The sequence below is a fragment of the Erythrolamprus reginae genome, chromosome 2 (assembly GCF_031021105.1).
Source record: "Erythrolamprus reginae isolate rEryReg1 chromosome 2, rEryReg1.hap1, whole genome shotgun sequence".
In the NCBI taxonomy this organism is placed as follows: Eukaryota; Metazoa; Chordata; class Lepidosauria; order Squamata; family Dipsadidae; genus Erythrolamprus; species Erythrolamprus reginae.
The window spans coordinates 205,518,140-205,544,840 of record NC_091951.1 but is presented as its reverse complement, the minus strand read 5'-3'; the positions used below and the strand labels follow the sequence as shown (position 1 = coordinate 205,544,840).

General features: G+C 39.8%; 2 protein-coding genes across 2 annotated transcripts in view; both read right to left on the bottom strand.

The window, feature by feature from the left end:
* LOC139161821 (ceramide kinase-like) overlaps nt 1–15,067 on the bottom strand; it is a 36,370-nt gene extending 21,303 nt beyond the window's left edge. Inside the window, 4 exon segments of the mRNA XM_070741443.1 lie at nt 716–841; nt 2,301–2,322; nt 2,324–2,409; nt 14,837–15,067. Of these exon segments, the coding sequence (XP_070597544.1) occupies nt 716–841; nt 2,301–2,322; nt 2,324–2,409; nt 14,837–15,065 (463 nt within the window). The 5' untranslated portion in view covers nt 15,066–15,067.
* Nucleotides 15,068–23,694: 8,627 nt separating this feature from the next.
* Nucleotides 23,695–26,701, bottom strand: LOC139158792 (serine protease 52-like). Its single transcript, XM_070736129.1, has 5 exons — nt 26,689–26,701; nt 26,202–26,373; nt 25,820–26,064; nt 24,990–25,129; nt 23,695–24,528 (listed from the first exon to the last, which is right to left on the bottom strand). Exons 2-5 carry the CDS (start codon nt 26,354–26,356, stop codon nt 23,779–23,781), a joined length of 1,290 nt encoding a protein of 429 aa, XP_070592230.1. The 5' UTR covers nt 26,357–26,373; nt 26,689–26,701; the 3' UTR covers nt 23,695–23,778.

Sequence of the window (26,701 nt, the reverse complement as noted above, 5' to 3'; positions counted from 1 at the left end):
CTTGCTATGCTTTCTTTCAGAATCTAGTCTTCAAACCTGGTTATTTGTGGAAGTCTCCCATCCACCTATTTAAGCTGGCTCGACCCGACTTCTGTAGGGTAAGACGTCATTTAACACCAACTCAAAACTATTTTCCATGACATTTAAAATAAAAGAAAAAAATGCAGAAGGCCTTTGAGCACGCACTGTAACAAAGTACCTTTCCCTTACTACTGACTAAGAGCAGTTCATTTCATTTCTTGATCTAATCTACTCTTCCGGGCTGACATTGCCCTACTTGCAATTAAGAAAGGTGCCCTGGTTCCCTTCTTAGAAGCCATATCCTACCCACATATATGTGGCCTGTCTTTGCATGGCAGCCACATTTTATTATTATTATTATTATTATTATTATTATTATTATTATTATTTATTAGATTTGTATGCCGCCCTGCTCCAAAGACTCGGAGTGGCTCACAACAAGAATATACAGTACAAATCTAATAATTAAAAACAGTTTAAAACCCTTAATATAAAAACAGTCATACATCCCAGACAAACCATACATAAAACGGAACGGCCCAGGGGAATCAATTTCCCCATGCCTGATCGCAGAGGTGGGTTTTAAGGAGTTTGCGAAAGGCGAGGAGGGCGGGGGCAGTCCTGATCTCTGGGGTGGGGGGAGTTGATTCCATTTAAGAAAGCCAGGAAATATTCAGCTGGGCTAGGAACTGACCATGGCGGTGAATCCAGGCCTGAAGGGCGTTGACCCAACGCATGGCTAGCTGAGATGTGGGCGGGGCAGTGAGCTCCAGCACCCCGAGATTCCAATACTCTCCTTTATCCCGCTGTATAAAAAAAACTAAAAAGGAAGAAAAGGCGGGGAATGGAACATTAGAGAGGTTGTTAGAAGATTTATGAGCAGATTAAGTGATTTCTCATGAAGTCAGAATATATTTTGCATGTGAAATTAGGCACCTTTATTTATACATGCATGAAAATTGTCTTGAAAAGCTGTATTATTGTTGAGTTCTCAGATTTATATCCCGCTTTTTCACCAGGAACTCAAAGTGGCATACAAAGCACTCATCAAATCAAGTCAAAACTTTATTACGATCATAGACCAGCATATTTATTTATTTATTCAGGGCCACTTACAACATGTTAGCAATAGCACTTTTTAACAGAGCCAGCCTATTGCCCCCACAATCCGGGGTCCTCATTTTTACCCACCTCAGAAGGATGGAAGGCTGAGTCAACCTTGAGCCGGTGATGAGATTTGAACCACTGACCTACAGATCTACAGTCAGCTTTAGTGGCCTGCAGTACTGCATTCTACCTGCTGTGCCACCTCGGCTCTATAGAGCAGTGTTTACCCCAACCTTGGCAACTTGAAGATATTTGGACTTCAACTCCCAGAACTCCCCAGCCAGCATTCGCTGGCTGGGGAATTCTGGGAGTTGAAGTCCAGATATCTTCAAGTTGCCAAGGTTGGGTAAACAGTGCTATAGAGCATATTCAAATTGGGCTGCAAACAGTCCAAACTCACCCAGCAAACTTTGGGTTACACTGGATCTAATTCTAATTTCTTAATTCTTGAGTTTCCTGGTTACGCTTCAGAGAAAAATGATGATGACTCTATTAGCTGAGTTCATGTAACTCTTAAGATCACATTAACCAGTCATAATTACTGTGTTCATATAATATACTGTGTCCCCAGAGAGAAGCTGCATTGTAGCTCAATATGATGACCTGCTTCATACAACGCACTAAAAATAACTGAATTTCCATAACACACTGTGGCTTCAACATCCAAGGTTGAGAAATAGATAGTGAAAAAAAATCTTAATTCAGGCTTGTCCTTGACTTTTTTCATTGCAAAGCCTATAAACCTAGCTTAGAGCAGTTTTTCCCACCGTGGCAAGTTGAAGATATCTGGACTTCAACTCCCAGAATTTCCTTTTGGGAGTTGAAGTCCAAATATCTTCAAGTTGAGTTGCCAAGGTTGGGAAACACTGGCTTAGAGTGTCTACACTAGAGAAGTGCAACTTTGGATCTGGCCTCCACAGCATAAACACACTTTGTTGTCTCTCCGCTCTTCCCCTGCAGTCAATCAAAGTAATAAGTAACAACATGACCCCAAAGAATTGCTCTGAACAAAAATTGACTGCCCTGAAAGATGTATCAATCACTCCCAGCATGCAACCAAAGTTATAGCCCACCTACCCTAGATTTCATTTTTATTTGATTTCTGTGACTCTCTCTATGCATAATAATATTCATTTACCTAGATGCTCTAAACCTGGATCCATCTTACTCACCTGTGAAAGAGTTTTCATCCCTTAGTAGAGTCCAAAGTCTCCTTTCTGTTGCTGGCTGTTCCAAGCTTCACAGCAACCATCTCCTGGACGGGAATGCAGAATCCCTGGTCTGGAAAGGAGAGAAGATAGTTGCTTTGCTAATCTAATAATTTGTGGAGTTCCTGTTCTGCCTTTTCTGCTTCTTCAACAGCTGTGAGTGTGGGTTTGGTGTGTGTGTGCAATATTAATACAGTCAAAGTCAGAAATCAAATTAAATATATAAAGCTTGCCAGCAGAGATGATAGTAATTCTCAGAAGATAAAACCTTCCTTTAGTCTGAAGGCAGGGACTTGCAGATGAAAATCCATGTATTTGTCTTTAGTTCTTGACCTGCTGTCACAGTGGAGAGCTTTTCAACAGCACACCAAAATTGTCACAATCTGTCATTCAACTGCTCACTCAAGTGCTGGCTGGCATAGAAAAGCATTACTTGGAACAGAACCCATTCCTTTTATCAAGGTTCAGAAAATATTTGTCAATAGGAAAGCTAGCATTCAGAGCTCGGGGTTATTTTTGGGGGTGGGTGGGTGTTAAAGGGACTTTAAGGAACCCTCAGGGATTCTTTATCTATTTTCTTCCTCCTTCTCCTTCCTCTTGGTTATCATTTGCACCAGGGGAGGGCTGCTGGGGATTCGCAAGGGTTTGTGCTTAACCTCCAGTTAAGATTCTGTGCAGTTTGGAGAACCCCCAAATTCCACTCCTGGCTGGCCCTGCCCACTCCTCCCCTCCCAGGAGTCCCCACACGGCCCATTTTGGATGTAGGTAAGTGCAGGGCATGTGTGGAGGCTTGGGGTGGGGTGAAAATTGGGCCTACCGGAAGTTTGGTGAGGCTGGAAATGGGCCTCCAGGGGGCCACTGGAGCCTAGGTAGGCTGTTTTTGTCAAGGAAAGCCTCCGAAGCCCAGGGAGGGCAATTATGCCCCCCCCCCCCATGGTTCAGGAGGTGGACTAGACCACGTCCACCATGGTCACACTCACCCAGTAAATGGGGCAGAGAACACCTTGCTAAAATTTTTGAAGCCTACCACTGATTTGCACCTCATAAGAGGAGAAGACAAGATGCTTGGAGATTGTTGCTCATTTGTTTTGTGATATATCCAGTAAGTTCAGGGAAGGAAAGCCTTGAAACCAGGGGGCTTCAGGGGTCTGGTGATAAGACCATTACAAAATTGCAGATCTCACCAAGAACATAACCAAGCTGATCCAAAGTTCAGAAGTGTAACTTCGACACTTGCCTTATATCCCGAGATTTAATCCCTTTACAAGGGATATTAAAACTGTAAGAGTTGAAATCTAGCAATCCTTTGTATTCATTTCCTCTGTTTGAGTGACAGGAATTTCATAAATGGAATGGAGATGTCTCATAATACTGGTACTACTACTAAGGATCTATTCTTAACATCACAGAATGATAGTGAGTCTCTGCTGTCAAGTATTTTACTACTATTTTGAGGGCCCCAATTACACCTGCAGTATTACACCTGCTCTGTGTCAAAAACAAAAGTCCTACACCACTTCACAATAAAGTGCTTGAAGTCCCAAACATTCACGAAATACACATTCCTTCTGTCAAAAGGAAAGCTCTTTTTCCCAATGGAAAACTGTCAAAAATGTTGTCCATGTATGGAGTGCCTTTTCCCAAAACCCTTCTTTCTCTTCTCCTTATTTTGCAACTGATTCCATATTACAGAAAATAAGATAACTGACAATGCCATTTCTAGGATTTTAAATTTTTCCCTTTCCAGCAGTTGGCCAGGTGAATGGAAATTCTGGCCAGGCCAGTAATCATCTGCTTTTAACTCAATGCCTATCAGGCATGAAAACAAATCAGGCATTAAAAAGAGATCATCCGACAACCCAGGGTGAGGTATCAGCAATAGGCTGATGACACCCAGTTATATATCTCCACCCGCTTCAGTTCAGTGAAGCAGTGGATAGGATGTGCTGGTGCCTGGAGGCTGTGAGGGTCTGGGTAAGAGTTAACAAGCTCAGACTTAACCCTGACAAGACCAAGCGGGTGTGGGTATTCCCCCTGAAAGACTATGTCGACCTGTCCATCCCTGGTTCTGGGGGAGGGGGAAAATTGCCCTCCCCTCAGTATGGTTTCGCAATCTAGGTATCCTCCTAGACTCACAGCTAAGATTAGACCAACATTTGACAGCTATAGCTAGGTGTAAGGTGACCAGACGTCCCACTTTTAGCAGAACAATTCTGCTTTTGAACAATTTATCCTGCGTCGCACAACATTTTTTAAAAGACCCAATTTTTTACAAACGGGACGTTAGGGGGACCTTTGCACAGTTCGCCTAGTGCACCAATTGCAATCCTACTTGGATCAGGAGGCTCTTCTCACAGTCAGCCATGCCCTTGTCACCTCACAGTTAGATTATTGCACGCTCTACATGGGGCTACCCCTGAATGAACTCAATGAACTCAATCTGTATAGTCTGGAGGACAGAAGGGAAAGGGGGGGGACATGATCGAAACATTTAAATATGTCAAAGGGTTAAATAAGGTTCAGGAGAGAAGTGTTTTTAATAGGAAAGGGAACACAAGAACAAGGAGACTCAATCTGAGGTTAGTTGGGGGAAAGATAAAAAGCAACATGAGAAAATATTATTTTACTGAAAGAGTAGTAGATCCTTGGAACAAACTTCCAGCAGACATGGTTGGTAAATCCATAGTAACTGAATTTAAACATGCCTGGGATAAACATATATCCATCCTAAAATGAAATACAAAAAATACTATAAGGGCAGACTAGATGAATCATGAAGTCTTTTTCTACCGTCAGTCTTCTATGTTTCTATGAAGAATGTTCGGGGACTACAGTTGGTCCAGAATGCAGCTGTGCGAGTTGTTGTGGGTGCGCCTAGGCACACCCACATTATACCAATCCTCCGCAAACTGCACTGGGTCCTGATTGGTCTTCAGATGCAACTCAAGTGTTGGTCATTACCAGTGATGGGCTCCTACGGGAACAGTCAGGAACGCAGTTCCGGTGGCAAAATTTGGAGGTGCACCCCAGAGCGCCCAATTTGCACTGAAAGATGTTGAAACAAAATGCATAAGCCACGCCCACAGTATGGTAGTAAAGATTTTGTTAGCCCATCACTGGTCATTACCTTTAAAGCCCTACATGTCTTAGGGACAGATTATTTCAAGACCGCCTTCTATCACAGAGATCCCAGTGACCGGTAAGGACCCACAGAGTTCGTCTTCTCCAGGTCCCATCAACTAAACAGTATTGGCTGGTGGGTCCACTGGGAAGGGCCTACTCTGTGGCTACCCCGGCTCTCTGGAACCAGTTACCTCCTGAGATCCAAACTACCGCCCACCCTGTTGGCCTTCTGGAAAGCGGTAAAGACCTGGCTTTTCCAACAGGCCTGGGGCCGTTGATCTTATGGTGGTAACTGGCAAGATCCTATCATGAATGGTATGCAAGGGTTTAACTGTTTGTATTATAAATTGTTCTTTAAACTGTTTTTAGAGCTTTAGTACTATTTTTGATGCTTTATGTTTTGCTGTGAGCCACCCAGAGCCCTAGGGAGTTGGGCAGCATAGAAATTGAAGAAGTAAATAAATAAATAAACCGGATTTTCCCAGGCCATTAAAACTACTATGGCTTGACCCAAAGGGGCTTCAACTTGAAAAACCCGTTCTGAGATCCAAATGTGTTTGCTAGAAGGAAACTGCTATGATGGGAAACGGCAAAGTATGTTCTACGTCTTCTTTGTGAAATCCAAAACCCCATCGTCAGTTGGTTTAAAAAAAACCCACAACCCTGAAACTCATCTCTTCCGTCTCCTCTCTTTCCCCTCTGCACTGGTGTCAGCCTCAGGGGAAGCACTTGCAAACACAACAAGCTTTGAGTCAACTTGGTCCCAGGCCAGGAAACCTTGGATATAGGTGGTTCCTCTTAACAACACTTTTCTCATTATTTTCTTGAAATAGACGAAGCAAAGGACAAGAAGCAAGAATCAGAAGCCTCTTGGCCTCATAGCCAAGATGAGCTGAGAGAAAAGTTGTGATAACTACTAACATGGTGTGTTTAAAATAAAAGTATGAGCAAATTCATGACTTAGGGCTGTGGATAGGGAATTAACAAAATGGCTCCTCCATGTACTTCCATCTTGTTTATTGGAGGCTGGAGCCAAAAATCCCTATCTTTAAGTATCCACATCCTATGATTTTTCTAAACCTCCCAAGAACATGTTGTGAGGTTCTTCTCCATTCAAAGGATCTCCTCCTGTGTCTACTTTTGTTCTAGTTAAAAGAGAAGCTTACAGTAATTATTTGCATATTTTACCTTATTTTACACTTTATCCAAGTTTATTTCAATATTGGCTACACAATATTTCTTAGTGTTTTCCTTTTTTTATTAAAACACCACCCTATTAAGGCTAAAAAAAAAAATCTTCTGGGGTCTATAATTATAAATGACCTCATATTCACCCATGTTTGAATTTTATAATTTTCTACCCTTCTAGTTAACTTTGTGATTAATATCTCATATTTGATAGAAAATCATGAAGTTTTGGATAACACCATTTTCATTTCAAAATTTTAAATATTCTTAAATAAATATATCATTTTTTAGATATAAGTGACACTAAAATTCTCAGTTTCGGGAATATCTGTACATTGTTATCTTCACAAATCTCACGCTAGCTAGAAAATACAGAAGGAGAAAGATGGAAGACACTAATCCATCAACAAGAGAGAATAATACATTGCCGTCAAGGCTAAAGTGTTCCAGATACAGTTCTGGGCACTTACAGTTCCATTAGAATGCACAAATGATTTTATGCCTTTAGCCATATTGAAATATTGTTTTATTGTTTTAGTGCCATCCAATTCCAAGTAAAACATAAACCAGGAACATGGGTTATCAAGGTAGCTGCTAGCTTTTTCTTCCTCAGATTGCAACTTTGTCTTAAACTCTTTGAGATCTTCTAGTCTAATTGTCCACTCAAATAGGAGAACCTATATCAGTTCAGACAAATGGCTTTCCATTCTTTTCTTTAAAGCTTCCAGTAGTGGAGCACTCACAACTTCTGAAGACAACCCGTTCCACTGGTTAATTGTTCTCGCTGTTAGGAAATGTCTCCTTAATTCTAGGTTCTAGCAGAAACTTCTAACAGTGAGGACAATTAACCACTGGAACAGCTTGCCTTCCGAAACCATGTGTGCCTCCCAGTTTACAAACTGGAGGTTTTTAAGAAGAGACTAGACAGTCACTTATATGAAATGGTACAGGTTCTCCTGCTAAGTAGGAGGCTAGACTAGAAGACTTCCAAGGTCCTTTCCAGTTTGTTCTGTTCTGTTCTACTTTATTCTACTCTCCATTACTTCTTGTCTTCCCTTCTGGTGCTTTGGAAAATACATTCAATCGCCTTTTCTTTGTGGGAGCCCATCAAACCACTTTTTACTTTAGAGATGTTATACACCTAATTCATTACTATTTTCTTTCAACTTGTTATGCGAGTAGTATTTCCTCTGTTGCTATGTGTTACTTTAACACAGTGCTTCTCTCCTGGCCGGGGGGGGGGGCACGGAGCAATGCCAGGGGGGCATGTGACCCTGGGGAACATGGGGTTTTTTTGCTACAGGGAGGGGGGGTTGCACTGAACAATAGCACACAGCACAGAGCAGGAGATATGAAGTGCAGATAACAAACCCTTAAGAGACACCATGGAAAAATATTTCACAGGGATGAAAAGAAAGGAGGAGAGAGACGGAGATGATGAGACAAACATTAAGTCTCCTGAAAGATGAGGATATATGACAAAGCGTATGTAGCGCTTGGCTTCACTGTGACTACAGTGGGAGACAAGGAAAGACCGGTATGTGTATTGTGTCTAAAAATGTTAGCAGTGGACAACATGAAGCCAAATAAATTAAGGTGTCACTTAAACACATTACACCCCAATCATGCTGATAAGCCGCTTGAATTTTTTCAGCAAAAATGTGTTGAATATTGCAAACAATCATCCCAGCGGAGAGTTGGGGGGATGTGAAATGTCAGAAAACAATTGAGAAGCACTGCTCTAATACCACTACTGGCAGATATGTAATCTGCTGATTACAGGCTAGAGCATCTGTGAGAAGGATGGCAAAATCTTATAGTTGTGATCTATGGATCTCATAGAACTTGTAGGGCTCTTTAAAGAGGTACAGTGTTGGAGCTTGGAAGGGAATAATAAATTCAGAAAGATGGTCATGCAAAGTTTGAGGCTATTTAGAGAAAATAGATAGAACACCCTTAAATGATTCTTGTCTAAGAATAGGTATTAGTTACTGCTTGGCACAAATGCAAATACAAATTGCAAATGTCCTAAAATAATGTGTTTTTTCCAGCAAGGAGCAAACTACTGCCACAAATAAAATTTGAACTTTCCTTAAAGAGGTATTACCTACTCTAATCATATCCCATTTTTCTAACGTCAGAATCAATATTTTCTTTGTCTACCTTTTTTCATTTGATGTCAAGTCTTTTGAAGTTGGCAAGTTCTGGAAATGAAAACTCCTTGGATTTCTGGAATGAGCTTTATTGCTATTAGGATCATACAATACAATCTTGAAAGTATCCTACAGCAATTCTTCAGATCAACTTGCACCTAGCATGATTAAAGTGGAATTGCCCTGAGCCTCTTTCTCATATTTCTCCCCTCCAATGAACTATGAATATTTTTTCCCCTTTAATGATCCAATTCTCTACTGTCTTACTCCATCTTCTATGTTCTTAGGATCTGTAGACATTTCATTTCATTTGAAGACACAATTATTCAAATAAAGAATTTTCCAGAACACCATAAAATAATCAAATATCACAATTCAAATACAAGGTTATGAGAACTAGAAATCAAATACCCACGCTTGATAATAATACTAGTGCAAAAGCAATTGAAATGATAATTGACTGCAAATAAGTAATTGACTGCAAATAACACGAGTGCTCAGCATCACATAGTTGCAAAAAAGATTATCAAAGTTTTAGGCTGCATCAAAAACGGTATATTTTTGAATCACATAAATTCTACTTTATTCTATGTTAGTGGATCCATTCTTGAGTACTATGTCCAGTTCTGGGTGGCAGGACTAGAACCTGAGAGAACAATGAGGATGATTCGGAGGCTAGAAAATTAAATACTATGGAGATCAAATAGAAAGAATTGGGAATGCTTCATTTAAGCACTCTTCAAAGGGTCCTCCAAGTTATTTTAATTTAGATTTCTGCATTAAAAAGTGTGTGTGTGTGCGCGCGCGCACATGATGATCTAAAAGGTACCTCTCAATAAAAGATATTATATTAACCATGATTTTTGCTCTTTCCATTGCTTAGCATTTAAAAAGTATAGAAATGAATGGAAAAAAGTAAAAATCATACGTTTCAAGAGCTACACGTTGAAGTTTCCAAGAACTCTCTGAAATAATCAAACATCTCCACATAAAATTAGATTATAATGTACTGGTAACATTGATTTTTTTCCCCATCCTTAAGTTCAGGTTAACTTCAGTCCAGCCTTATATATCTCTTTTGATGCTAAACAAACTTCCTCATCCATTTAATATCATTTTGTTAAAAGTGGAGGGGGTTAAGTGGAGAGGCCACCCCAAGTCTACGGAGAGGGACGGCATACAAATCTAATAAATGAAATGAAGGAGACAGGGCATTTCTATCTACAAGACCGTCTCCTGCCATATATCTTCCAGAGACCAATCAGATCACAGAGAGCTGGCCTCCTCCATGTGCCAGTCGATTGAACAATGCAAGTTGATGGCCACCCGGGGGAGGGCCTTCTCTGTGGCTGCCCCGACGTTATGGAACCAACTCTCCCCACGATGTCCGCACTGCTCCCACCCTACTCTCCTTCCGAAAGGCTGTGAAGACCTGGCTTTGGGGCCAAGCCGTCCGACTGCAACTGTTCTGTATAATTGTGGATTTGATTGGTTAATTCTTTTTTCATTTATTATATTTTTTGTGTGTTTTTTAATGTTTTTTAACGTTTTTTTAATGTTCTTATTACTAATTTGACTTGTTTATTGTATTTTCTATTTTCGTTGTAAGTTGCCCTAAGTCCCACTGGAATTAAATTAAATTAAATTAAATTAAATTAAATTAAATTAAATTAAATTAAATTAAATTAAATTAAATTAAATTAAATTAAATTAAATTAAATTAAATTAAATTAAATTAAATTAAATTAAATTAAATTAAATTAAATTAAATTAAATTAAATTAAATTAAATTAAATTAAATTAAATTAAATTAAATTAAATTAAATTCTAATTTTTTAAAAAATTAAATTTTCTAATTTTTTTTAGAGACGAGAAGGCAGTTATACTGAGAAAAATTGGCTATTTCCCATTAGATATGCTAAATTATCTTTGTTTATTACGGAAGGCTGTCTTTTTTTACTCTAGAAGTGGAGAAATACTAGGGCCAGGAGGTTGGGATGACCCTTAGCACTGGCCTGTCTATAATAATCTGGAGTGGCAACTTTTACAAAGACTGCCTTGCATTTTTCCTTATTACATGAGAACAGGGCTGCTGCAAAGGTGCAGGGAAAAAATCTGCAAACCTGGCCACCTTCCCTTGTTCTGCCATCCATGGCTTGGAAGGCATCTGAAAGCTTTAAATATACCATATAAAATCCTAAGTACCTGTATTATTATTCCCTCCTTCCTCTGAAATGAAAAAGACCACAAAGAAGCATCTACTGAATTGTGGGGGGAAAGCAGATAGTGACACACATAGACAGAGGTGAGCTGCTAAGGTGGAAAGGTGACGTGTGCTCATACACACCCCTGTGGCTCTGAGTGCTAGCGGGGTCCAGCGCAATTACGCTACTGCACCTGGGCAGCTAGCAAAATTGTGCATGGACACGATTTTGCTACGTGCCCAGGTGCAGTAGCATAATTGCACTGGTTCCCGCTAGCACTCAGAGCCACGGGGGGTGAGCACACGTCACCGATCCACCTTAGCAGCCCACCTCTGCACATAGATGTCTCAACCAGATTTACTCTTCTATAAAATGTAAGCTGGGGCAGAGCCTCTTCTCTGGGGGGGGGGCACTGAAATTAAATTACTCCTTACTGAACATTATAAGATCAGGCTGACTTGCTTTATTACAGAGGCGCTTATTCAGAGACAGAGCTAAGGTGAGGATGTTGTTGCTCAGACCAAAGTCTACTCATAATGGCAGTGTTTCGTCAAACACTAAAGCAATCCATATTCCCCCACCCCTTAGAGTTCACATTCCCTCTATTTTCTGCCAAGATAATCATTACCTGAAGGAAGGAAACTATTTCAGAGCTGTGGATATTTTTACCTTTTTTTTCTGCTCAGTTAGGAAAAATATTAACCAAGACTGAGCATTTCAGGGTTCTTAGCTAGGAACAGGTACAATTAACAATGCTAATGTAACTATTCATAGTTAAAGCTGCCCTTCCTCTCAGTCAATGGCCTGTTTTAGTCCAGATTCCCAACTAGGAGGAAACAGGTTGAAGTGGGTTGGATACCAGTTTCCCCTTACTATAACAAAAAGACAATTAAAAGCAAAGATGTCCAGTTTGTGGGAGCCTGCCCTAATTTCGTTTCTGGCAAATGTTCGAATTGCAATTCAATTAATTCCCACCTATACCAAGAATTAACATCTTGGGGGAACATAATGGGATACTTTACATTTTGTTTGTTACTGCTCAAAGTGAGTAGAAAAATGCTCTAACATTTTCTAATTCACATCTGCCTTCAAAAAGTTGAATTTTCTAAATTCTGAAGGACATTTCTGGATTCATTAACATTTAAAGCTTCAATACAATTCCTAAGAAATTCTATACTATTTGGCCTGGTTTGTTTATTGTTATTATTTATTTTTGTCAAATGCACCAATAAAAATATTCACTAGTCTTATTGTTATATATATATTGATATATCAATCGATCGATAGGTAGACAGACAGATAGATAGATAGATAAAGATAGATATTGATATAGATAAAGATATATTTATATATAAATATATATATTGATTTATTTCTGCTTTGTGTTAGGTCAGGAGCCTATGTGCTGTGCTCAAAGCGAGATAATAATTGGGACCAATGGCCTTCACGTCTTCAGAGATGGAGGTATCATACCATTATTCTTTCTCCCTGAATGCTAGATGTCATTAAAGCCACATATTGATTAATATCTTTGAGAAGGACTTTAAAATGTAAACCTTGATAGGCTAATGGCATAATTTAATTTTTTCTTTTCTTGCTTAATTTTTTCTTTTCTTGCTTTTAATCTGAGTATGTATCAGTTTCAGTTGGTTGTAACAAGACATTGCCTGACTCTGGATGTTAGATTCTAATATGGATTTCAAATATTTTCCTTATATAATTTTTTTCCTGTCATGTTAAACATCCAAGGAAACTACTTCCATGCTGCAGATAATTCAGATGCATTCATCTCCCTAGGGTCTGCTGGATCTCATTGTTGTTGTGCATCTGGGTATGGTAAAAAAAATTAAAAGAGCAGCTGCAATGGTGCAATTGACGATTTGCTTGCTTTTTAATGTGCATTGCATATGTAACATGTTTTTAAAAGAGGCAGAATTTTGATTGTACTGTTGCAACTGCCATTATCACTTTTTTTATGACACCTTCTAAAGTCCCTGCCTCGATCCTTTGCAAGTGAATCATACAGTCTTCCTGAATTCTTTCTCTTGCAGGGGGTAATCATTGTAGTACCCAAGCTTGTCTGTTACTGATAAGCTACGGAAACCCAAAACAGAACTGACTGGATCAACTATGGAATTTAGAAATAAAGGTCATATTAAAAGGGATGGCTCACAGGCTGCTCAAGGCTATGGAAGAAAGGGATTGTAATTCCAAAAAACAGTATCTGCAACTCTTTCTAAGATCAGTCTCTCAGTCTTCCAGTTAAGCACATTTAAAGTAGCATGGAAGCCTTGAAGAGCCATTTGCATTCAGCATGATATGAATACAGAATGAATTCTGTATTGCTCCCTCACAGGCTAAGGACATTGGAAAGGACTATAAAATAGAATAGAATTCTGTATTGGCCAAGTGTGATTGCACACACAAGGAGTTTGTCTTTGGCGCATATGCTCTCAGTGTATATAAAAGTGTACATGTTGACACCCAATACATTTTGCTACACTTCCTTAAGACTAAGTCAGCTATCCCCACACTTTTGGGTGCATGGAGAGGGGGAATGATTTTGTTAGTCTGGAGAGGATGTCTTATCCAGGAAAGTCATCTGGAACAGTATGTTATATGGGGGAAGGAGATATTATGAAGTTCAAAACCCAGCTGAGAAGCAGAGCCATCTGGTGCTCTAAATGCAACTCCTACAGTCCCATAACTTTGGCCAATATAGTGTTCCCTCGATTTTCACAGGGGATGCATTCCGAGACCACCCGCAAAAGTCGAATTTCCACGAAGTAGAGATGTGGAAGTAAATACTGTACACCATTTTTGGCTATGGACAGTATCACAAGCCATCCCTTAGCACTTTAAACCCCTAAATTGCCATTTCCCATTCCCTTAATAACCATTTACTCACCATTATTACTGGTACTCACCATTTAATAAGACACTTAGTGATCCTGATATTTATAAACATAATTGTTTATTAACAATACTGTAATAATTATCTTTTTATTTATTTGCAAAAATTATTAGTTTGGCGATGACATATGATGTTATCGGGTGGGAAAGACCGTGGTATAGAGAAAAAACCTGCAAAGTATTTTTTAATTAATATTTTTTGAAAAAACATGGTATAGGCTATTCGCAAAGTTTGGACTCACGAAAATCGAGGGAACACTGTAATGAGATTTGATGCATAAAACATCTGGCATTTATTCTCATTGGCTGGCATACCTACCCCCCCAAAAAAAGCCATTTTTGGGTCAACTGAGAAGCACAGAATCACAAATATGAGAATTCTGTAGCCCCTGGCTAGGGCTGTGGATTAGGAGGGTAAGTAGAGGCCACCAAGTAATTTCAACTCTATCTATGCCTAATACAACTTTGCTAGAACAAGACAGAGCCACTCTTTCTACTTTCCCTCCCAAGTGCTCTTCAGTTATGTTGCTTTTATAACAGCCCCAGAGTGGAGACACTCACTGAACTACAATTCCCCTCCAGCCAAAATGGGATGGGAGTTGTAGTTCAAATATCTCTGAAGATGCCGGGAAGGCTGACTCCTTGAGGAAGTGGAAAAAAGAAGGAAACGCAGAACTCATGTCCAAAGGAAAAGGCACCTTCCAAAGGCTCCTAACTCTGGGCTTGGGTTGAGATCCGTGTCCCCCTTAACCCAAGACCCCGATAGGAGCCCATCGGCACTCGCCCTCATTCCCGGGGCCACCTACCTACCCGCCCACCCCGCATTAACAGATCAGGGCTATGCCGGGGGCGCACGCGCGCCCACCCATCCAAACTTCCCCCCTCTTCGGGGATGTGAGAAAAGAGCGGCGAGACTCACCGCTCGCCAGGCTTACGAACTCCGGAGTGCCCAGCAGGAATTCGCCGCCCGGCAGTAAGGACACCAAAACCCGGCCGCCTGGAGTGCGCAGCGGGCAGCGTAGAAAAGTTTCTCCCATGGCCTGGATTGCAAAAGGACGGTGGCCGGAGCGGAGGGTCGCACAGTGCGACTCGCGCTCCGTTTGCAAAACCGACTGTGGAGATGGCTCTTTGTTCTCCCGCTCCCTCATTCCCGCCGGGCGTCTTTATTTCTCTTAGGTTTAGTTCTCCGCCTCCTCAAGGCGGAGAAACCCCCAGAAACCCGCCCCGCTTTTTACCTGGTGTCGCCGATCTTTTTTCTTCCCGCCCTCGCTCTTCTGAAGTGTGCCCCGAGTCTGCCTAACCTTCCCCAGATAGAAGAGAAGAGAATATTAGAGTTGGAACATACAAGGAGTAGAATAGAATATTAGAGTTGGAACATACAAGGAATAAAATAGAATAGAATATTAGAGTTGGAACATGTAAGGGATAGAATAAAATAGAATAGAATATTAGAGTTGGAACATGTAAGGGATAGAATAGAATACAATAGAATAGAATATTAGAGTTGGAACATGTAAGGGATAGAATAGAATACAATAGAATAGAATAGAATATTAGAGTTGGAACATGTAAGGGATAGAATAGAATAGAATAGAATATTAGAGTTGGAACATGTAAGGGATAGGATAGAATAGATTTTTTTAATGGCCAAGTGTGATTGGACACACATAGAATTTTTCTTTGGTGCATATGCTCTCAGTGTACATAAAAGAAAAGGTATATTTGTCAAGAATTATGATGTACAACACTTAATGATAGTCTGGGTACAAATAAACAATCCAATCATATTAGGAACCAGTCAATATAAATTGTAAGGATACAAGCAACAAAGTTAGAGTCATACAGTCATTTGTGGGAGGAGATGGGTGATGAGAAGGATGAGAAGATTAATAGCAGTACAGACTTAGTAAATAGTTTGACAGTGTTGAGGGAAAAGATCTGGCTGCTTCTTCAACAAGAAAGCTTATTGGAGTGGGCACCCACAGAATGGCCTAATATCATAAGTCTCCGGAGAGGGGCAGCATACAAATCCAATCAATCAATCAATCAATAAACAAACAAATAAAGAAATAAATAAAAGCGTTTCCCCCAAATGTTCAGTTGTAGACTTGTCCTGGTGCTGTAAACTCAGAAAGAGGAAATTTGAGATTCTAAGCAAGCTGTTGGGGACAGAGGGCTTTCCTTTAGAGCAGTGGTTCTCAACCTTTCTAATGCTGCGCCCCTTAATACAGTCCCTCATGTTGTGGTGATCCCCAACCATAAGTCTAGCGCCAATTCTTCCAATAGAGCTTTAAGCTGATTGGCAAAAGGGTTAGCAGGACACCCCACTGTAAATGCCTCAGATTGTAAAAATATGTTCCAAGGCGCCAGAATAGAAGCTTTAGTTCCTAACACTATGGGAAATTTGTCTTTTCCCATGGCCTTAGGCGACCCCTGTGAAATGTTCCTTCAACACCCAAAGGGGTCCCGACTCCCAGGTTCAGAACCACTACTTTAGAGGAAGAGCATCCCAAAAATACCTTTGCCACATTAGGTGATCCCGTTTGGCCACTGTCGGTTTTTATTTGCCTGGAGCATCATAGGATTTATTTCCCTGTATGTGTGCAAATAATTTTTGCCTTGGGGTTTTAATCACACAAGGGTAATTCATTGAAGAAGTAGGTTGAGCGTCAGAGTAAGTACCTGTTGAGGAACATGGAGGTGAAAGAAGCAAATGAAAAATTACTTTTATAAAAATGTAGAAAATGTAACACTTAGGGGTGAAACTTTGTTGTTTCCTACCATTAAAAATTTATCATAAATTGTAATCAGTAGAGACAATGTATTAATGCTCCCTTGGAGAGAGGAACCTACCTCTTAGGCAAGGCCACTCTCAGCAAGAAAGGAACATCCGCCCAAGGTAAAAATTAAAAATAAACAAAAATATGGTATAAGATAGGAAATGTCAAGATGACCTTTTAGAGAGTAAATAACTTAGAAGAACCAAGAGGAGTTGGGAGGGATTCTGAGGCATGGGGTATAAAATGTATAACCTGTCCTGAAGACCGTTTTTGCGCTCTTTGGACTCAATCCATTGGGAAGGGTCTAAGAGCCCACGTTTGCAATCGCTTTTTCAATTTTTCTTCAATAAAATTTTGATTTGTGAACCAGACTTGTCTTCCCATTGTAAGCATACATTTTTTTTTGGGGGGGGGGGGGGGGAGGTACTTTACATCTCACAGGGAGAAAAACTATGTTGTCATAGTTTTTCTCCATGTGAGACAACAAAACTATGTTGTCTCACCACCTGCTGAAGGTTGACTCAGCCTTCCATCCTTCCGAGGTGGGTAAAATGAGGACCCAGATTGTTGGGGGCAATATGCTGATTCTGTAAACTGCTTAGAGAGGGCTGTAAAAGCATGAAGCGGTATATACCTTAAGTTTAAATGCTATCATACACATTTCCTAATTGGGATACTCAAGATCCTCTTAATTAGGATAACTTTAGCTTTTTCTCAAGCAGCTGATCTCTTAGTGTTCTCCAGTGTAATTCTGGTTGCTGGAAAATTATAGCTCACTTGCTATAACTAAACAGCATTTTGGCAGTCTATAATAGTCTCACTTCTATTTTTAAGAAAATATGCTGGCTCTGTTAAAAAAAATGCTATTGCTAACATGTTGTAAGCCGCCCTGAGTCTAAGGAGAAGGGCGGCATAAAAAAAAAAAATCAAATAAATAAATAAATCGAATAAATAAATCAAATAAATTGAATAAATCGAATAAATAAATAAATATAAATAAAATATATAGGGAATTGAACCATTTCATTCTGTTCTGTTTACAGAGCTTTGGGCCTCCAACTTTCAAACATTTTTATGCATTATGGGAATGAATCTTTTAATCTCTCTAAATCTTTTGATGTATCCCTTAGAATCTGCCCACCCTGCATAGATGCGCCACCTGTCGTCTTCCCTGGTAGACATTAGTAGAGTGGAATCCAGAGAATGGAATTCTTAGCAGTTGCCTTCTCCGTCCAGAATAGCAGGTCTCTTGTAGTTCAGTAGTACATATCATTTTATTCTTCAAGAAACTAGTGAGAATTTTTTTCTTCTTCCCAAAGAATAATACAGTATAATTAAGAAATTAACAGATTCCGTTTTCACAGTGGATTGTTTTTATTAATGTTTCTAAATCAGTATATTTTAATCATTGTAATCAACCTGCTATTTCACCAGCAGGAAGCATTCAAAGTTAATAATAAACCTACCGGTAAATCAATAAAGCATAGACCTACTGGTAAATCAATAAAGCAATCAACCAGATAACCAGACAACACTCAGATGACTTTAAATAATCTCTTTCTACAATGATAGTTTTATTGCTCTGATCAAGAATGTTATTTTTGATAGAAAATTAGATAAACAGGGCAGATTTGGCAACTGGCCAGCTGGTCTTCAGATATGCGGTGCTTTGGCACATGTGAAGACCAGAGTAGAGACAGAGATGGCACGGCTTCCTCAGAATAACATTTCAGATGAGCCGAGGTGGCGCAGCAGGTAGAGTGCTGTACTGCAGGCCACTAAAGCTAACTGCTAGATCTGCAGGTCAGCGGTTCAAATCTCATCCCCGGCTCAAGGTTGACTCGGCCTTCCATCCTTCTGAGGTGGGTAAAATGAGGACCCGGATTGTGGGAGCAATATGCTGGCTCTGTTAAAAAGTGCTATTGCTAACATGTTGTAAGCCACCCTGAGTCTAAGGAGAAGGGCAGCATAAAAATTAAATGAATGAATAAATAAATAAATAAATAAATAAATAAATAAATTGGCCACCCTAGGCCAACTGTGTTTGTTCTATGCTCCCAAAGTGGTCAGCCAAAAGAGAACAACGAACAAAGTGGACTACAGTAATAATAGAGTAGATTGAATAAAATATTTCCTATAGTTATACATTAGCATAAGTAATAATTTAGGTTACAATATGCTCCTTCTTGGTGGATCAAATATACTTTTAATGGGAACCAAACTCCAAAAAGGCATCATAACTTCAATGCAAGACCAAGAGTATTTTGCAAGTCTGTCTGGGTGAATCATTCAATTCCTAATTTAAAAGCAAAAATGGTCACAAAGGTAAAAATAACAGGAAAGCCCTTTGTATCTTTTTCTCATCACTGGAAAATCATTTCCTTGTGCCTTCAAGCACTTTCACTGAGAGTAAGGATTCCGGATGCCTCTCATATTTGTTCAATGTTTTCTTGCCGCCCTCCCCAGTCTTGGTTATCCTTGACAAAGTCTAATGTTTCTCCTCTGTATTTCATTTCCACATAATGGAGCCACCTCTGTTAACAATCATTCAGGTCAGGTCTATTGCAGTACATAGATTAAGCGTAGCCTGTTTTGAAGAAAAAGAGACAAAAGCTGGGAGATGTTGGTATTTCCTTCAACTGCTGCATCATCATAAAAATGATCATCCACAATTATTAGATCGACTCCTACGTCCCTCCCTTGTGGGGTTCCTCAGGGGTCGGTCCTCTCCTTCCTGCTGTTTAATATCTACATGAAACTGCTGGGTGAGATCATCCAAGGGCACAGGGTGAGTTACCACCAGTATGCTGATGATACTCAGCTATACATCTCCACCCTGTGTCCACTCATTGAAGCGATGGAAGTAATGTGCCGGTGTCTGGAGGCTGTCAGGGTCTGGACGGATGTCAACAGGCTCAAACTCAACCCTGACAAGACGGAGTGGCTGGGGGTACTGCCTCCCAAGGACGTGTCCATCTGTCCATCCATTACACTGGGGTGGGGAGTTACTGACCCCCTCAGAGAGGGTCCACAACTTGGGCATCCTCCTCGATCCACAGCTGACTTTAGAACACCATATTTTGGCTGTGATGAGGGAGGTGTTTGCCCAGGTTCGCATGGTACACCAGTTGCGGCTCTATTTGGATAGGGAGTCTTTGCTCACAGTCACTCATACCCTTATCATCTTGAGGTTCGACTACTGCAATGCTCTCTACATGGGGCTACCTTTCAAGAGTATTCGGAAACTTCAAATCGTCCAAAATGCAGCCGCGCGAGCGGTTATAGGTCTCCCAAGGCATACCCATATTTCACCATCAGTCCATGGACTGCATTGGCTGCCAATTAGTTTCCAGACCCAATTCAAAGTACTGGTTATGACCTACAAAGCCCTACATGGCATCGGGCTAGATTATCTCCAAGACTGCCTTCTGCCCAGCGCCCGGTCAGGTCCCACGGAGTTGGCTTCCTCAGGGTCCCGTCAACCAGACAATGTCAGTTGGCGGGGCCTAGGGGAAGAGCCTTCTCCGTGGGGGGCCCAGCCCTCTGGAATCAGCTCCCCCCCTGGAGATTCGCACTGTCCCCACCCTCCTTGCCTTCCGTAAAAGTTTAAAGACCTATTTATGCCGCCAGGCCTGGAGCCATTGGATCCTAGACCCCATGACCAATTAGTGTCTTAGTATGTTTGTGGAGTGAATGGTGACAAATGTTTTTAAACTATATTGGAGCTTTTTAAGTCTTTTAGTCATATTAATTGGACTTTTAGATGTACTGTATTTGCTATGTTCTTTTGATATGCTGTGAGCCACTCCGAGTCCTCGGAGAGGGGCGGCATACAAATTCAATAAATAAATAAATAATATTCCTAGTTGTACATAATTTACCTTGAAATTTTGTGTGATATTATAATATTGTTGTGTATAATAATATTCAGGTATTCTTACATGTCACCTTGAATTGAAAAAAACAAAACAAAGCCTAGGATCACAGAATCAAATAATTACAAGGAGTCTAACCTTCTCCTCCTCAGTGAAGTTCATATTAAAGTTTCTCAGTTACTCAGATTCCCCTCTGGTTCTGCTGTCAAATTCAATCAGAATTTGATTTTATAAACCTGAAATCCATTGCTCTGTGTCCAACACTTTGCTAGAAAAGAAAACAGGTCTGGATTGTCTCTGGGACATCCTTTCAGAAATTTGAAGAGTGTAATCAATAATTTTTCTTCAAGACTAAACATGCCAGTTCCTTCAATCTTTCTTTACAGTACTTAGCTTCCAGTTCTTTGATTATCTTCACTGTCATATGTCTTGCTATTCAGTTCACAATCTTCAGCCAATGTTTTCAGCCATTCCTTTCTCACTTGTTTGTTCTAAGTGTTGTATCATCCATAGCTGTGGTGAATATATTTTTTTTCATTTTTTCACCTAAAAGTTTACAAACTAATTCCTTCAAACTTTTGTGCAATTTCTGGATTTTCAAGATTTTGCCATAAGGTTTTTTGATATATCAGATAGTGGAAGATATGAGTTTATTACAGGAAAAACCAGAAAAACAGATTCCCCCCCTTGAATACTTGAACCATAAAAGGAATGATGGAAGATACAGTGCTCCAAATGGAAGAACAGACTATTTTCTCAGAACAGCTATATTTTCAAACCTGAGCCCAAGGATGGGTAATCAATAGCCCCACTTATTTTGGCAGGCTCTAGAGTCACCAAAGATCATACTATTGAAATCTGGCAGCAAGCATCTGATTTTAATGGCATTTTCCTAATAAAAATGCATCATTTCTCTCCAAACTCTATTCCCAAATGAAAAAAAAAAGTTAATTATTTCACTTTTGCCTGTCTTGGAGATATCATTTCAATGCTCCAGTGGGCTTCACAGGCCTGCAGAATATTCTTAATTTAAATTACATTCTTCCAAAATACAACTATCCTGCCTCTCTCTGCCTTAATTAAATCTCAACTTCTTTCTGGAACTGACAAAAAGAGACTTATCACAAAGGCACAAACAGTGATGGTGAACCTTTTTGGCACCGAGTGCCCAAACAGAATGCGTGTGCACGTGCACCAGAAGCCTAAAGCGAGGTGGTGCAGTGGGTAGAGTGCTGTACGGCAGGCCACTAAAGCTGACTGTAGATCTGCAGGTCAGCGGTTCAAATCTCATAATCGGCTCAAGGTTGACTCAGCCTTCCATGCTTCCGAGGTGGGTAAAATGAGAACCTGGATTGTCGGGGCGATATGCTGGTTCTGTTAAAAAGTGCCTTTGCTGACATGTTGCAAGCCGCCCTGAGGCTAAGGAGAAGGGCGGCATAAAAAAAATCAAAAAATAAAATAAATAAAAGAAAATAAATAAATACAAAGTAGTTGGTGTGAATATGCATGCCCGCTGGCCAGCTGGTCTTCAGGTATGCGGTGCTTCAGCACATGTGAAGACCAGCTGGTTGGCGCACATGCACACACTGGAAACCAGAACAACAACTTGCGACGGCATGGATTCCCACAGAGGGGGCTGTGTGTGCCACCTTGGCACATGTGCCATAGGTTTAACACTGCGGGTTTGGAGAATACACTGAAACCAAATGTAGAGTTTGCATGAAGTCTAGGTTATCCATGATATTGAACCTGAGCACAAATGCCCCATTAACATAAAGACAAAGCTTAAAGTGCATTAAAAAATTTATTAAAATGTATAAAGATTAGGTACCACGTATGTGATTGTGAACATGACATCTAAATAATTCTTTTAAAAATCCAAATTAAGCAAATTACAAGATTTTTAATGATGCCACATACGAACTGCAGTTAAAAACCAGGGTCACTGCATTCATCTAGGTAGCATTCAGCTTCTTTACGACATGGCATTGGCTGGCATCTTGTCCAAAGCTTTCTGTAGAAAGCTCTTTTAATCATGGCATATAAAGTGAATAGCCAAGCCCAAATTAGTCAAAAGGGGTATAAAATGTACAGAACTGAAATGAGCCTGTAATCTTAGAGTAAGAAATTTATATTATAATTTATAATTTTTTATTTTCTATTGTTACTTTACTTTTTTCTTTCTTGCACTTCTCTTTGATTTTTCTTTCTTTCCATTTTATTTTATATTAGTTTGTATTAGTTTATGTTTTATATATATATTTTTTTTGGTGTGTGTGTGTGCATGTGTTTAAATCTGCTGCAGTCCAGCCTGAAAGTCAACAATCATATCTGCCTTATCTGAACTTGGTCTACCAAATGACTAAATTCCAGTGGATTTTCCAACTGGGGGGAAAAAGGCATAGAACAAAAAAATAAACAGCTGCATTGAATAATATATGTGACCCCCGCCCCACCCTCCAGAATTCAAAATGGTCCTCAATATCTATTACTTGATCCATATCTGGAAATGTTCTAAGAAAAATTCAGTTCCCCGTCTGTAATTTAGACATTTGACCATAAAAATAATAAACCATATTTTCTACATTTATTTCCAAAGCAAATCTTATCATTACTATTAAATAATGCACTATGCAATTTATACATTAACTTGTTAGAATTCTCAGAATGTTCATCATTATATGCAGTAGTTGCCTTTGTTATGTGCTGGTTATTTAATTCCCTCAATATTTAATTTTGAATGATACCCATTCCTTTAAATATAGTATGTGCACATGACTGATATTCTTCAAAAATTGTTCTGTTGACTTGGAATAGTTTCCTGTCCACAGTTCCTTTTGAATGTTATTGGTTCGTTCATATTGGTACGGTAACTTTCTTTCACAGAAAGAATGGCTAAGCCATTGTGCTAGAAACATTTTATTTTAAACCCATTAGAGAAAGAAAAGAAAAAGATAACAAAAAGAAATAAATGATTAGACTGAAGTCCTGTGATGTGTATGTTCCTGGACGTCCATTACCTTCATTACCCCTTCCTGGTTCCCCCCTCATTTTTGTGGGGATTCTCCTGATCAAAGTAATTCTGCGCCACCTCGCTGCACTCAGTTTCAGAGCCGCCTACTCAGAAATGAAGATGGGGGGGCTGTGGCTATGCTGGGTGGGGCAATTCATGCCAGAAATGGAACCTCCTGTTTGCTCCCTGGCAACTATGGTACCTTGGCAACTTTCCCAAGATGAACGGGTAAACCTTCATTGATATCTGTTTGAGTAGTAGATGGTGGAAGCTCTGTAGGAGTGGACTCTGAAGATGGCAAAGGGTTAGGTAGCAATATTGTTTGTGTGACAGAACTTGGTTTAGCTGTGAAAGGTAACAGCTTTTTGGTGAAAGATTTTCCATTGGCTTCTTTGATTGTGGAAGAGACCACAGATTGAGACTGCCGTCCTTTTGTAGCTAATGCCGATGAAAGCTCTCTAAGTTTGGCAGAGAGTTCAGATGATACTTTTGTATTTGTTGTAGAGGTCCCTTGGGTGACAAAAGTTATTACAGGTGATGTCTGTTCAGTTCTGGCTTTTACATTCTCAGGCTTTTCAGTTTGGGGAAGGATCTGCCTTGATGATGTAGATGTTTCGTCATTGTGGAGTTTTGTAAGAGATACATAATTGGCCACTGGTAGTGACATAATAGTTTGAGAAATTGGGGCTGCTGTTGATACTTGCTGAGTTGCTGAAAGTGTCTTGTTCATTGTTTGGGATATGATCTCTGGAATAGCTGAAGGCAATTCTTGCTGAAGAGGATTTTCTAGGGATCGCTCTTGCTTTAGCCATTTTAGGTGGGTTAAAACCTGGGCAGCCAAAATCGGACCAGAACAATTGTGCAAACTCTGGCTCACAATGCCCATCACTTCCCAATCTGATGTACCTGGGTCACTGCACACCACTGGAGTACCTACAGGCACCTGCAGTAGAAGAGGAAAGAAGGCATGAAAATCAACTAGGCAACTCAAAAAGAGCCTTAAATACTTGCATTGGTGATTTTGTGCTGGTGGATTGGCTATGCAGCTAATATTTATAATCACACTGTTATAACAGGGAGGGGCTCAGCCAACATAACAGGCTTCTGACACATCCAATGAGTTCTAAAAATATTTTCTTGATTAGCAAATCCGAATTATTCCACACAGCTTCAGAATATTAAAACACTAAAAGCACATAAATTCTTTTGAAACAGATTGAAAAGGCTATGCCCCTGCTTTGACACAGTAGCATTCAGGTTTTAATTGTGTAGATAAATAAGAAGGCCTTGGGAAGGTCATTATTTCAATGACCATCACATTAATGAGTTAAAATGGTCAAGAAAAGCATAATAAAAAATTTCTTCATCCACAGATCTGACTCCAAATCCATTTATATAGGTTACCTTGCAATCTACATGCTTAGGAGGATTTTTTCTTTCAACACACAAGTTCCCTTCATTTGTAGATCCAAGCCAGTGCTTAGAACACTCCAAGACATTTAGACTCTCCACAATGGTTATCTTTAAAAACAACTTCGTGGTTTCTAGAGAGAGAGAAAAAAACCTTAGCTATCTGAACTGTTATGCTATGTCAAGGTTTCCTGCAATTCTCTTAATATGTTTATGACTATACGTGTGCAATATTATACTTTAAATATTGGTACGGTACTCTTATTATTTTTTAAATTATCAAATTCTGGAAAAGCTGCTTATCCTCTTTTCTGGGTTTTGCCCAAATTTTCAAATACTGTATTTTAAAAGCAGCAAGGATAAATCATTCCCTAAAAATAATATTGATCATATATCAAATACTAGCTGCCATGTTTATCCAATAATTCTTTGCCAAATGCACTGAGCCAGGGTAGCGCAGCAGGTAGAGTGCTGTACTGCAGACCACTGAAGCTGACTGTAGATCTGTAGGTCAGTGGTTCAGATCTCATCCCAGGCTCAAGGTTGACTCAGCCTTCCATCCTTCTGAGGTGGGTAAAATGAGGACCCGGATTGTGGGGCAATATGCTGGCTCTATTAAACAGTGCTATTGCTAACATGTTGTAAGCCACACTGAGTCTAAGGAGAAGGGCGGCATAAAAATTGAACAAATAAATAAATAAATTCTGCCATTAGTTAGCTGGTTTTTTAAATTAATGCCACAAGTACAAATATCTTCATTGATATTGATCCCAATACAATTTTTTTGACATCCAAAAACCCAAATGGAATGCTCCCAAACTCACCATTGTTACTTTGTTCCAATATCCTGCATTCCTCTGTTATGTCATAAGGTTTTTGTTCTTTGGGGATACAAGCAGGCCACATGTCTTGCCTTCTTAAATCAGCTGGTTGACCAAGCAAGATCAGTCCCAGGTCATTATTGGGTGCTGTATTCCAAGCACTGAAGCCCCGATGTAGCAGAAATTGGCTCACTGTATTGGTGGAGAAACGCCCATGAGATCCAGTCAACTCTACTTGGCTCGGATTCCTACAAGACATACATAGCATGAACTAATCAAGGAAGATGATTCTGGTGGTAGGACTTTCCCATAATCTGGAAATTGTTTGGTATTATATTTTCCCATATGCCAGTCATTCCTAGAAAACTGATTACTCATTACTCACATCAGTAGGAAGCAGTTGGCTGCCGTCAAGACCCACCAACTGCTCAGGATAACTCCTTGGCATCTCCTGCCATTGCCATAGATGTTCACAAGCCATGGTACTTTTGAGCTGTTACTGTGTTCCGAGTGTTCATCTTTGTCTGTGTTGGGCTGCATATGCTGAAGATCACAAACTGTAGACCACCAATAGATTATTGTAGGAAACATCTTATCTGTGCAATATGACATACACTTCAGTGGTGTTAGTTCTGTTCACATTAAAGGAATAAATAGCAGAGCTTCTTATAATTCTTTAACAAAAAATAAGAAAATCAAAATAAAGTACTACCGTAGAAACAGTTAATGGTAATATTATTATTAATGGTAGTAACAGTAGTACATGAGGTGGATAAGAATAATAACATAATAATGGATAAAAATGTCAAATCAAGTCTGAACATCTGGCTAACTGTGTGATGAACCATAATAAACCCCCAATGAGGAACTACCTTGATGTGGTTG